This window comes from Synchiropus splendidus, chromosome 15 (genome assembly GCF_027744825.2).
Source record: "Synchiropus splendidus isolate RoL2022-P1 chromosome 15, RoL_Sspl_1.0, whole genome shotgun sequence".
In the NCBI taxonomy this organism is placed as follows: Eukaryota; Metazoa; Chordata; class Actinopteri; order Syngnathiformes; family Callionymidae; genus Synchiropus; species Synchiropus splendidus.
The window spans coordinates 5,028,203-5,041,429 of record NC_071348.1 but is presented as its reverse complement, the minus strand read 5'-3'; the positions used below and the strand labels follow the sequence as shown (position 1 = coordinate 5,041,429).

Below are 13,227 nucleotides of genomic sequence, written 5' to 3'. Positions count from 1 at the left end.
TGCCTCAGAAGACTAGCGTATCTGCGGAGATTTCCTATGGCCAATAATCAATAATTGACAAGGAAGGACGAGTGTAGCTACATTTGTTTCTCAAAACATAAGGCTTGATTCCCAAATGTAACTGTTTTCTGATTTTTTTTTTAGGCAAATCAATCCTTTGGTTATCTCTATGGTTGTGTTCCAATAACCCAAGCATTTGGGGAATATCCTTGGATTAAAACCCTTGTAATTATTGTAGTTTTTAATATACTGCAAGCAACTTTAAGCTTTCTTTTCCAGATCGCCTATGTAAGCTTATTCGTGATCCGTAATACTACAACGACCTGCTGTCTAAATGATGTCAATGATATTTTAAATGCACAAAGCTGTGTTGTGTTGTGTACATTTTATATATGTAGGGGAATTGTAGCTCATTGAGTCGCTTGCCATTAGCTAGCCGGGTGTGCTAACGCTGTGTTCCGGTTGTCTTCGGAACTGGGAAATTTCCTGCCAAAGATGTCACCTGTTTTCGGAGTCGTGAGGTTTCTCACCACGCTTAGCATGTAATACAAGATGGCTGCTTGGAGTGTAAACATTGAGTAGAGCTCAGCTCAATATTGTGAATATTCGACTTCTTTGTTTTCTTTTTCTAAATTGTTCGATGATATAATGTTGTTCGACGCATATATATGGAAACGTTTGTTTTAAATGTTCATGGTGTATATGCCAACTACACTGTGGACCATGTTGACACTGGCTATCGCTAGCCTGGTCGATGCGTGCAGCATTGTTTATGGAGTGTTTTCCACTAATGCAACTCACTGAACTGGACTGTGACGTCATTCCCAGCTCTGTCTTCCCACTTCCGAGGTGACTAGAATGCAGCAGTAACAACATCATTCTGCCATGTCCCACTCTTGTGAGCACCTCCGTAGCCACCAAACAAACACACACACGTCTGTGACACGATAGTCCAGCGTTAAATTAAAATCCGTGACATGGAAGATTGCAAGCTTAATGATGTTGTGTCAAAATATTAGCAACATTTAGGTCCTATTTTCTGAGGTAACCAGCTAGCTTAATTGAAAATCGGTCATTTCTCCCCAACAACGTTCAATGCTTCTGTAATGGATCTGTGTGTAGGGTTATCTGTTTTAACAGCTCCTCTGCCCTTCACGTTCATGCAGGCGTCCGCCACCTATTCAAAACACTCGGCCACGACTTCCAGCCCCATTGTGTGAGACACAATGTAACGTCAGCCAAGTGTTTCGTGAAACAAGGCTCATTATGGGGCAATCGTGGCTGCGCTCAGGTTCTTTAGTCTTATATCACCGCAGAGGGGTCGTTACAGATGGAGGTTGTGAAAGGTTACCAAACTTCATTCAATTATATTTAATGACCTGCAAGAGCCTCGCTCTCCCATTGAAAACAGTGCGAGACATTTGCAGCAGGTCAGGCTGAAGACTGGCTCTAATCATCTCTGTGCATCTCCTGCGCCGTGTGTCTGCAGCGCCTTGTGGCGGGAATGTGACCGGCTCCTCGGGGTTCATCCTCTCGCCTAACTACCCTCACCCCTACCCTCACAGCAAAGACTGCGACTGGATGATCGCCGTCCACTCCGACTATGTCATCTCGCTGGCTTTCATCAGGTAATGTCCGCCACCCCGGTCAGCTCAGACTTTACAAGTCATTGTGAAAGTGCAACATTACGGCCGATAACCTCCTCAAGACTTGGATGAAAGTTTTTACTGTGATACTTCCCGTAATGACTACGGTGATGTACCGCCCGAACCTACTTTCATTTCGGGTTACGAGCAACAGCAGAGGAGCCCCTGGCTTCACTGGTCGGGAGAACGTTTATTTCTGCTGCCCCGTTAAGTGAATAAGTGGAAGGAAATGAATGAATAAATGTATTAGTTTCTTTCTTTCGGATGGCTTTTTTGCGCACAGGTGGAAAACCCTCAGGCCAAATCTGACCTGCCACATCATTTTCTCGGAGCTTGGAATGGTTTTCTAACAATACAATTCACTATTGTTATCCAAACTAAAGTTTGAATCATAGACTTTAAACTACAGCCTCAATGTTTCAGCAGCGCTTTTCGAACAACCGTTAATGTCGCAAATAAATCCACCTCAAAATATTTTACTGTGTTGTACTACAATTATTTTCTGGCATCTCTCTGCATGAACCAGGGTTGTGTTTCTTCTTGGAGTTTGTAGGTTCTGGTGAGTGGGTTACCTCTGGGCACTCTGATTTTCTCCCACAATCCAAGCATAATTGATACTGTAATTTCAGGACTATAAGCCACTGCTTTTTTCTCACGCTCTGAACCCTGTATCTTACACAATGGCAAAGCTAATTTATCCAAGGCTTTTTTTTAGCCTTAAAGCGCTGAGAATGTGCTGTTTTCGCCCGTGTATATATTAGGCTGCAGCCCCTTAACCTTAGCATCACAGTGAGCTTGAAAGGCTGAGAATGGAGAAAATCACCTTGTTAAATAATGGTCACAATAAGAAGTGACCTTTCTTCTTGACTAGTTTGTGTCTGTCCTTCATATAGTTTAGCTGCATTAAGTAGTGAGAGGGAAGCACATATGTCAACATGTGATAATGTTATGTTACTCGATAGCTACTGACTTAGCTCAGTGGTCAGCATAGTTTGGGTTCAAGCCCTGTGAAGAATCGTTGATATTCTTGTATTATGTACAATTTTACAGCAGTTGCACACTAAAGTAACTTCAATTTTGGTTTTGAATTTCAATAACAGCGACTAATGCTCCATGTTCTAGCAAAAGAGGGGCACTTTCTTCTTCCCCGCTGGGTTAATCTGGTTTAAATCCATGTTTAAACAGTGCAATATAGCTTCAGTTTTTCCCTCAGTTATGTAAATGTTAGGGACACGGCTCTCTCTCAGTAATACGGTCTGGTTCTTTACAAGATGAAGCTTCCTCTCAGCCAGAGGTGGGCTACCTACTGGCACCAGTCCTCTGTGGCTGCACAGCAGCTCAAGTCATGCCACGGAATGACTTGTTTTCTGTGGCGGAACCGGCTCTGGCTTCACAGTATTGAGCCAGACCATCCATGTGTGTTAGTCAGAGGAGCCGTGTTTGTGTCCAGGTGTGTGGAGAGATAGTGCAGCAACAGTCCTTCCGCACACACCTCAAAGGGAAGTGTTCTCGCAGCACTGCTGAGAAGGGCTGAATGATGATGCTGGAATCTGTTTACTTTAGGAGGAGATGTTGAAGAGTTCATCGTCAGACTTGCAGATTATATATTGCAGTGTGGGGTTGTTTGGCGTGGAGGGAGTAGAGGTAAAGACCCTGGACTCCTGACTCACACATGGTGATTTTGTGGATGAAAAAAACATGAGGTGGCCAGAGTCTGAGTGGACGGCTGATCCCACATAACTCAGTCAGACTCTAGAAACTGGACAAGAGTTGCTCCGCCTTTCCACCATGTTTAATTTCCTCTGCAGCCAACTGTTATCACTTCGAGGACCAGAACAGTTTCAGTTGAAACTTTGAACTAAATCTTGTAGTTGCATGGCTTTTATCAGGTCCTCCTCCAGAGCAGGGTCTTTGGCTCCTTTCCCAGGAACACATCTCTTCCCACCCCCGCTATGTGAGAGAGACAACTCCAAAACTAAGTGGAGATGAATAACTTGGACAGACTTCAGTTCATTATCAGGGTTAAAACACATTTTTAATGCTGAAACTCTCAGCAATGTTAGTAGTTATTCAGACAGGGTTAATTAGATCACGTCTCATCTCAGATGGTCACCACAACACCGCCCTCCTCTACTGCCTTTGCCAACATAAACTCCAAAGTTCAGGAGTCATGAAAATACTTCCCAAAAAGCTATGTGTAATAGAGTTGGGTTACGTGGTTGCAAGTGATCGACTGGCAACCTTTTCAGAGGCCACTGGAGCAACATGTTCTCACTCCTGAGAATGAGTCACATGGACGTCTCGGTCCAATGTTGACGCAGATGTTGACCTTCTGTGTCGCGACTAAGCTTTCATACATCTTCAGCTAACTACTGCTTAGGCCTGTTCAGGGTGGCAGGGAGTGCTGGAGCCTATCCCAACGGTCATTGGGTGAGAGGGGGGATACACCCTGGACAGGTCCATCGCGTGGCACACACACCAACCACACACACGTTCTCCTTTTTAGAGTGTGAGGATGTCTTTGGGCTGTGGGAGGAAACCGAAGTACTCGTAGAAAACCCAGGAAGGCATGGCGGGAGAACATGCAAACTCCACCCAGAAGGTCTAGAGCCTGAACCCTGAACCTTCTTGCTTAGAGGCAGCACTGCTAAGCCCTCAGTTGATACCAATGTCATATATTGTGACGCCGCAAGTAGCGCTTAACCAGGCTGTCCAAAGAACAGGACCTGATGTGACGCTCTTTAAAGTTACTGTCCTGCACCATAGGGCGATGCCTCTTCATGCAATAGTAACCCATGATGTTTACACCAGGTGACGGAAATGTGGCAAACATATGCCAAAGTGAAGAGCTGAATGCCTGTGTGTCCTCTGTCTTTAGTGTATGATGGCAGTGGAAGATTTTTAAGGCGGCCATTTTTGCCTACCTAACAATTTGGGTTCATGTCTAAAAACTTGTGACTTTATGGTGTTTTTTTAAACAAAATATACAGTCCATTATCCCTCCTCGCTTCCTCCAAGTCTGTCCTTCAAAGCAACCGTGAGCGCAGACCTCCTCTTCAGGGAGCGGCAAATGAAACGCCGCCGTTATCATTTCAAATTGGAGCTGCCTTGATTCAGCTCAAACACAATTATCTCCTCGCCATTTACATTTTTGTCATAAACTGCGTTCATTATTTTTCAAAATAGATGCCCCCCCGTCTCTTATTGCAGCCATTTGATTTGATATACACAGCAACAAAATGAAACAATCTTTTCTCACATGGCATCGGAAGACTTAGCGCCACAGCAGTGTCACAACAATTTAATCTCTTCCAACCTCATGGGGATGATATCTTTCTTTTTTATCTACAGATGCAAAATAAATCGCTTGGCATGACTCATTTCTATCTCAGTCATGCCTGCTCTTATTTTAGAAATGCTTTCTCCATCAGTGGCTGGTTTAGATGTGGCGATATAATCACGTTATCTGTTATTTGTCTTCTTCTTTTCCTCCTCGCAGCTTCAGCATTGAACCCAACTATGACTTCTTGTACATCTACGACGGGCCAGACAGCAGCGCTCATCTGATTGGCAGTTTTCAAGATAGTAAACTTCCAGAGAAGATTGAGAGCACGTCAAACTTCATGTACTTGGCGTTTCGGAGTGACGGCTCTGTGAGCTACACTGGCTTTCATCTGGAATACAAAGGTGGGGGAGATTTTTTTGTGAGCGTGTACACACGAGGTCAGCCGCTTCCTCGGCTCCTCTATTATTGAGTGGTTTATTTATTCAGAATACTGTGCCAGGGACAATGAATTGTGTAACATTGTGTACATGCTCTGTGTGTGGAGTCTGGTCTTGCCTTTGTGTACGCCTGTTTGTGTGTCCTTCTGTTCTGTATGCCTCATTGTACATGTGTGTAAATGTGTTCCCCTTGTCAGCTTTACGGCTGTAGCTAACACCCACGATTAAAAGGATCTTTTGAGGTGTGTTCATTGTTTCAAAATGGCTGACCCTGTTACCTTATTGGCAGCTAAACTGCGGGAGGCCTGCTTTGACCCGGGGAATGTGATGAACGGAACCAGGATGGGCACGGACTACAAGCTGGGCTCCATGGTGACATTTCACTGTGAGGCTGGATACCTGCTGCAGGGCTACTCCACTCTGACATGTGTCATGGGCAACAGCAAGCGACCCGAGTGGGACAGAGCGAAGCCCAGCTGTCAAGGTGAGAGGCAACACGTACACAACAAGAATACGAAGTGAAGGTTTGAAAATAGAGAGAAGCAGAGCCTGAGTGCTGCTGCTGCTGCTGCTGCTGACTCTATTTCTGAGACTAAGGGCTGCTGAGTAAAGAAAGTCGAGGGGAACTGAGGAAGAAAACCACACTGACAATTTAGAGTCAATTAACCTCTGTGTGTTTGTGTGGGAGGAAATCAGAGGGGCTGCAACATAAAAAAGTGGTTTGTGGTGATTGACGTCGAAAGGAATAGAAACATTAGCTGGTTCAATGTGGTGAGTTGGGGTGTAAGAAAATATTGATACAATGAAATATAGAGATACTTGGTTGTTTTTGCTCAAACATCGTGATACTTGATTGTGTGATATTGTCTTGATATTTTGGGTTCTTTACATCGGTTTTTAATGGATACTTGGTGCTACATTTGTGAAGTGCTTAATATTAAGGTTTTCTTTTTGGCAAAATGGAGTTATTTGGTTGATTCCAGGAGCGAATGTTACCTGACAATATACAGCTCTAGTGCCGAGTCTCAGCCCACACCTGGTGCAGACTCATGAGGTTTCGGTTCCGGAGCAGTTTAGTTCAGATTTCCAGCTGGTTGATTCCTATTTTTGTCACGTGATTGAGGCCATTATCATGAAACAATTCTATTATACACTTTTAAACTCACACTTCCCTCTATTCACTTATTATCAGCCTCAAAGTGAATAACATGGAAGATGATAACGTTCTGTTCCATTTCCTGTCGGTGTCAAAGATGTGAAGTTCCCAGATAACAAGCGCTGCTCCTCCCTCCTCCAGCCTCTCTCCACTTCTCACACAGTATTGAGTCTGAATTAAAATTCCGCAGTAGGGAAAGAGGGGCCCCCTATGTCACACCGGGGAGCCGTTCATTACTTTTTACGCTTGGCACCTGTGTTACTTCCCTGAGCAGCCCCGGGGTTGTGTACTCTGCGAGCACGTCAATCAGACTGGAGCCATTTAGCATCCTCACTTGGAGATCAACTTAAAAGTGATGACTTCAGCTGCCCCGACATATGGCCGGGCCCCGTCCCGCGGCAGCCTTTAACAATTAGCTGCAGATGACAATGCCATCTAGGGGGACATACACAAAGTGCGGCGGCAGCTTTTGCTGCGTGAAAGCGGGCGCGCATTATGAACTATTCATCCAACCTTAAAAACTACACTACACCAGGATGTTTCAGCTGACTCCAGTTCAGTCCTGACATTTGGGTTGTAGCACCAATCATTTTTTAATGTTGCACCATTACTACGCTATTTACTCAGAGTGTAGCCTGCAGCACTGCTTTTTCTCCTGCTTTCACTTGTGTAATGAGTCTACTCTGTTTTCCTCATGTGTAATACAGACTTAGAGATACCTCTTTGAGAAGTTTCTTTTTACCTAAAGCAGATAGCCAGACTTCTACTTCATGTCTCTCAGCTATCAAAGTGTGACCTACTGTACGTCATTGTCCATTAAAACACAGATATTTCAACAGTTCTCCGGCGCTCCGGCTGGCAACACGGTGAAGTGGTGGTCACATGACGAGTCGCGTTAATGAGAGTTCGTTTGTGTTGGAGGCTGGAGAACACTAACCCGAGATGATTCGTCTCAAGTGGGTTTCCATTTGCGTCTTTAATGAAAGGACTGTTTGAGCTGCTCGCTGGTTTTGTTCCAAAGCAGAGATTTGCTTACAGATCTACAAGAACACAGACGTCCATTCAGCTGATGGTGGAGTCATTAGAACGGCATAATAATGTGCTGTAATGTACAGTGCAGTCGGAGACATTCTTTTCCTTCCACTTACATGAAGCCCCTTCTCAGCGCTTGCCGTGTTCATATGTGATTATTTATATGACAATATTTGTTGTATAGTGAATCAAAAGCAGGGCTCTGCCTCTGAAAAGATCAATGTCTATGACAGAGTTGGATTTTTTGGTGTGTTTTTTGATGTAAAAATCGTCGACTTTTTCAACTACATGGGGCGTGAAGTCAGGAACATACATGCAGGTTCACTCCAACCCAGACATGCCTCAGACAGCAATGGACTGCATAACGTTCTTGCTGTGAGGCTGCAGCACGAACCGATCTTCAATGTGCTGCGCACAACTCAGTGTTCCGCCGACAGTCCGTCATTCTGATCTAAATAAAGATAAATTTTAACTCGGTACCGAAGCCGCGCCAAAGGTAGCTGGTTATAGATTCAGGTTCATAGTTATGATGGATAACTTGTCAGTGACTAGTCCAGTTATGGATGAATCAGTCGATACAGATTATCTTTACAGAGCATCAAGCAGGGCTTTCTGAAACCTCAATTAGACTTTGAAATTCCCAATGTTTAGAGATATTTTCAGATATTAAAAACATGTCCTGCAAAGGTCTGTTGAACAGACTTTCAGATTATGACTGTCAGTCACTTGGTCGGCAACGAAAGTACAAAACAATCATGATTGAACACTTTTTTTAAACATTTTTTCCCCCCAGAAATTGACACGTCGGTCCCCATCCTGTCATTTTTGGTTGGCCCTCACAGCCTCCTCACCAGAGTTTCAGTCGTTGGTTACATTATGTCTGCCTAAATGATCCTGACATCTCGGAAAAAGTCCTCATGCTAAGGCTTTTCTAATATGAAGCGTCATGTTTCGGAACCAGTGCTGTAGGCGGCTTCTTTATTTGTAACGATCAATCCACTTGATGTTCCTTTTAGAGGTTACGAGTTGTTCCTCCGCCTGCTGTTGGCAAGTTCCTGCTTGCTGACGGCAGCCCAGTGGGCAAATTTGCCTCAAAGACGTTCTGTCAGAAAGTCTTACTGAAAAACACTGTGCTGTGTCACTTGCTTCCAAAACGGGAAAAAATCTGACGACACAAATATTGAAAACAGTTGTTACCCATGTGTGCGATCCTGGTGTTGGATGATGGGAAAATATAATTGTGCATATTTTAATGCTTAAAAACACAGAAAAAGACTCATAAACACCGACAGTGGCGTTTAGCACTCTCAATTAAAAGCAACCCGGCAGTAAACATTTGGATTTTATGAAGATGAATTATGTATTTGGGTGAAACATTTTGTTTTAGCGTCTAAAGCTGGTACCACTGTGCGCTGGGGCTTCAGACTGTTGGATGTCAATGAGATGTCATGAGTCCATTATCCTCCACGTCTGGATCGCCGACTTCAGCGATGAAACATAGGGCTTCTTGTGAACTTTTCCAATATACACCAATGCAAATACACATGGTATATTGTTTTTACGTGTGCCATCCAGTGGGGAAACTTGGGCACTATGGGGAGAAGTCCATTTATATTTTCAAAGCGATCAAATGCAGATTGATCTGAGATTAAAGTGTCATTTTTTTTAGAGTACAACTTGATAAGTGGAGTTGTATTACGATCTTGTTTCTGTGATCAGTTGTTTTTTCTCTTAGTGAGTTACATGCACAGCTAGAGGGGCAGGTGCTCAGGTTAAAAAAGGGCATTCGCCTGAAAAATTATTATTAAAAACTCCTTCTAAAGTGATGTGGAATAGAGGTTGTAAATATGCTGCGCTAATGTGGCTAATTTAGCTCCAAACAGTGTGATCACACAAACAGTTTATACCTGTTTGTCTGATGCTGCGGGTCGTAGAAGGTGTTTTTGGAGTGCTAGGGGCCCCAGGGAGGCTTGTGTGTGTCAAGGTGTAGGTTTGGGAAACACTTGGCTGATAGCAACATACTTTTGGTATGAAGTGTTGGGAAAGAGTAGCTTTTAAAAAAAAAAAAAGAAAAAGGAAAGAAGGGAGAAGAGGGCCTTTTCTCATGCATCGTATGAAAGGACATGAGATACAGGTTCGATATTTAGCCTTTAAAAATGTCATATTCATTGTCACTAAGTAAGAACACTGAGGTCTTTTCTGATTTATTTCACTTGTTTTTTTCTTTTCAAACTTTGAAAAACAGCAGCATGAAGACATGTCAGAGACATTTTGTTCTGTCCTGTGGTTTGAAACCAGAAGTACTCCCACATACAAGAGTCTGAACTGCTCTTTCATCCGACCTAGAAATCCTTGCTGAAAAAAACATTTAAACAAGCTCCTACTAAACAAGCTGGTTGCCATCTCCTGCTGCGTCGCTCATGTTTAATGACGAATCAGCTTCCTTTGTGGACGTCCCGCCGCACGCCCGCGGCAAACCGTTACAAGACACTTAATGAAACTGCGGGTTTTCTTCATCGCTGCTTCTAATCGCTTTTGGTAATCTCCTCGCGTGCGGTTCGATAAAGTAGGAGAGACAAGCTCTTTGCGGACCGCAGAGTTTCAGAGCAGTCGGTGACAGCTTTCCTCTGACAAACCAGTCTGTTGTTGTTTGCAGATCTGCCTCGTCTGCACCCCACGCCTGGCCCATGAGGGCTGAGCCGGTCGTGTTGCCGGCACCTCCTGGCAAATTAGACACATCATTAGCAACTTTGGTAGCTCCTGGTTTCACCACGACGGTCGAGAGAGCAGACACTTCTCATCACAGTGAAACCAAAACATAAATGAGCAGTTTCCAAGACGAGTACAGCTCGGCCTGGAAAAGTCTTCCTAGACTCAAAGTGTTTTTATGGTGACTCCAAATCAAATATGTCTGATGATGCTTTGGCAGTTCTGTCATTCCTGACTGTGTGTTTTGTTGACTGATGTTGTTTTGCGTATTTTCAAGGTGAAACGACTTTCCTCGCTCCTTCACTCCCTGTTGGATTTAACCCTTAAAACATAACTTACTGTTCAAAACTCACTCAGCCTTGGAAAAACATCCCCGAAGAGTCCTTCAGAAGTCGGATTATTTTGTTATGCCCACCAAAATTCCATTTGTCAGCAGCCGAAAGTTCAGCGGTGACATCTCATTTCGTGCTATGAACTGCTTACCTGTGCTCTTGTGCCAGTTAAAATGGATTTGCTGATTGTATTGCCTTATTTCCCCAGGTATTGTTTTTAAACTCTCCTTCCTCTGCTTGCTTCCTGTCCTGCTCAGCTCCCTGCGGAGGTCACTTCACCGGTTCAGAGGGAACTGTGCTGTCCCCAAACTATCCTCATAATTACACCCAAGGCCAGAGCTGTCTCTACGACATCTTCGTCCCGGGGGACTACGGTGAGCATTTCTTAACATTATTCCCTGTAAATTGTTTGCAGCCTGAAGCCATTTGTGGTGACTGTGTGCTGGCATGCACTCGCTCTGACAAAAAGATATTTTTGTGGGAGAAATGAAGCTTGTCTCGGTGGCGGCGCCCATAAAACAAAACATTCTCACTTGAGAAATAATCCTAACTTGGCTGTGAAGCACAATCAACTTGATACTCAGCTTGGAGAAATGAAGGGTGGAGACTGTTTGGTGCAGCAGGAGGACTGGATCAGTGGTGAGGAAAGAGATGAGCCAAAAGGTTTACTGGTGGGGCTGCGTTCCTGCTCTCATTTATGAGCGGAAGATATGAGCAGCTCAATTGTGCTGTGTCAGCAGTACGACTTGGCCAGCCCTTTAACATCCAGAAGATACTTGGAGGAGAATGAGGGGGAGGCATGTTGAAATTGGTTGGCCGACTGTATCCTGGACGCCTTCACTGTCAATTCGTCTCAATGAGAACCTGAATGGAAGGAGGGGTGGATCCACTGGAGACACTGGAACTCTGGGACTCTTCTCTCCAATAACCTCCTTGAAAGTCACTGTGGTTGAACTGTGTTTGCTTAAGTCAAGAAAGTAGCTATGTACTTGTTTAAATGAGTCTTCCTGTTTTATGCAGCTTTTACCAACCTCATGGGTGACTCACCTCATGTGAGTTGGACTGTGAAGACATGTTGTTCTAAGTGGCGAGTTTGAAGATTTGAGTCTGCGAACAGCTGCAAGTGGGGGATCTGCAAGTAGTGTTGTAGTACTCGAGATTAGTATTGGTCTCAAGACCACTTTTATCATGGTCTCGCTCTCAAATGCGTTTCTACTCTGTCTCATACTGGGCGGACTGAAGAGCTCTACAGTCTTGTCTTGGTCTCAGTTGGTGTGGTCTTGACAACACCTTGACAACAGGCTCAACCGGCTTCAGAGTCTTGAACTGGATTGTGGTTGTGAAGCCAGTGAAGGGAGTGGATTTTTTAGTTTAGAGGAGCCATTGCTTTACACCAACTCTGACCCCTCCCTAATGCGCATTGTCCACCTATGTGAGTTGCCAGGAGTCGGGCTGGACGATTGTCCTGGGCGTCCACCTGCTCTCACTCCGCCAGATTCTAAAACCCACTGGCTGTTGAGTGTTTAATTAGAACGCCTCAGTCATAATTCAATTACAGCTGTGTAAACACTGCCGCGCACCAGAGTAGAATTCAGTAGTGATTTGCGGTTATTAAAGCCTGCAAACTCACCGAGGCTCCTGTACATATATAATTCAGGTCCGATCTCCATGAGACCGTCATGTTAGCCACTAAGCTGTTTTCTTTCTTTTGTATCACAGATTAGCACTGGGCTGGTGATCCGCTCTGACAGCTCGATTCCGCCAGTGAAACTTCCCACCGCTCACGAGGCGCTGAACCCCCGGGATTTTTTTATTTCTATAAATATTACATACCAATGCAGCCTTTGCTTTAACTGCCCACAAAAGCTTAATGGAGTGTGCGAGCCACCACATCCCCACCTCGGCCAGGAAATTTATTCCAGGCAGTGCATCCACGGAGGCTGTTGGAAAGTCCCACTAATGACAAACACTAGCGCAGCAGCTTAGGGGAAATATATATATTTCGAAAGCCAGTCGTACAAAGCAACTGGGAATCGCAGCCGCGGCCGGGCATATTGAAATCCAGGGACTGCAGCTGGGCTCCTGCGACACAAACTTCTGTATTATCCAATTTATGTGCCTGAGATTTTACACGATTTATAGAAATTGGAACTCAAGCTCGAGCACTACATTTTCTCTTATCCACTTGACAACATCGGCAGTGTAAAACAAGCTCTTTATTTCTCTGCTGCTTACTGGGAAATCAATAAAACTGATCTTGCTTTGCAGTTGCAGATATTAGCAGGGAAAGCAAAGGTAAATTTCTTGCTGCGGTTTATGAGCTTTCATTTGTTTGTTCCAACAATGAGCAATCTAACACCAGTCACAGCCACGTTCTGACTGTTAAATCGACTAAATGTTTTATCTCAGATTCCGACGGTGGCTGACGCTGTTGGAAATATCTTTTGGACCAGTGGAACCACTCTGACATTAGATGTCAAAATCCCGTCATGACTGAGACCAGATTCCCTGACTCCAGTCTAGTTTATCCATCGAGGTTGGCCACTCTAATGGTGCGTGATTGTTTTTGACTGGAGGTGGACTAGACTTCTCTTGAGGTATCAGCTCTAGTTTTGACAGTGTTGTGGCA

The 13,227-nt window shown here is 44.4% G+C and overlaps 1 protein-coding gene across 4 annotated transcripts in view; it reads left to right on the top strand.

Annotated features, from left to right (window-relative positions):
• The window catches only part of LOC128746586 (CUB and sushi domain-containing protein 3-like), a 237,853-nt gene that overhangs the window by 106,221 nt on the left and 118,405 nt on the right, over positions 1–13,227 (top strand). For all 4 annotated transcript variants that reach the window (XM_053843734.1, XM_053843732.1, XM_053843731.1 and 1 more), the window contains 4 exons: positions 1,490–1,628; positions 5,146–5,333; positions 5,659–5,853; positions 10,856–10,972. In XM_053843734.1, coding sequence (XP_053699709.1) covers positions 1,490–1,628; positions 5,146–5,333; positions 5,659–5,853; positions 10,856–10,972 — 639 coding nt within the window. The remainder of the gene's footprint in view (positions 1–1,489; positions 1,629–5,145; positions 5,334–5,658; positions 5,854–10,855; positions 10,973–13,227) is intronic.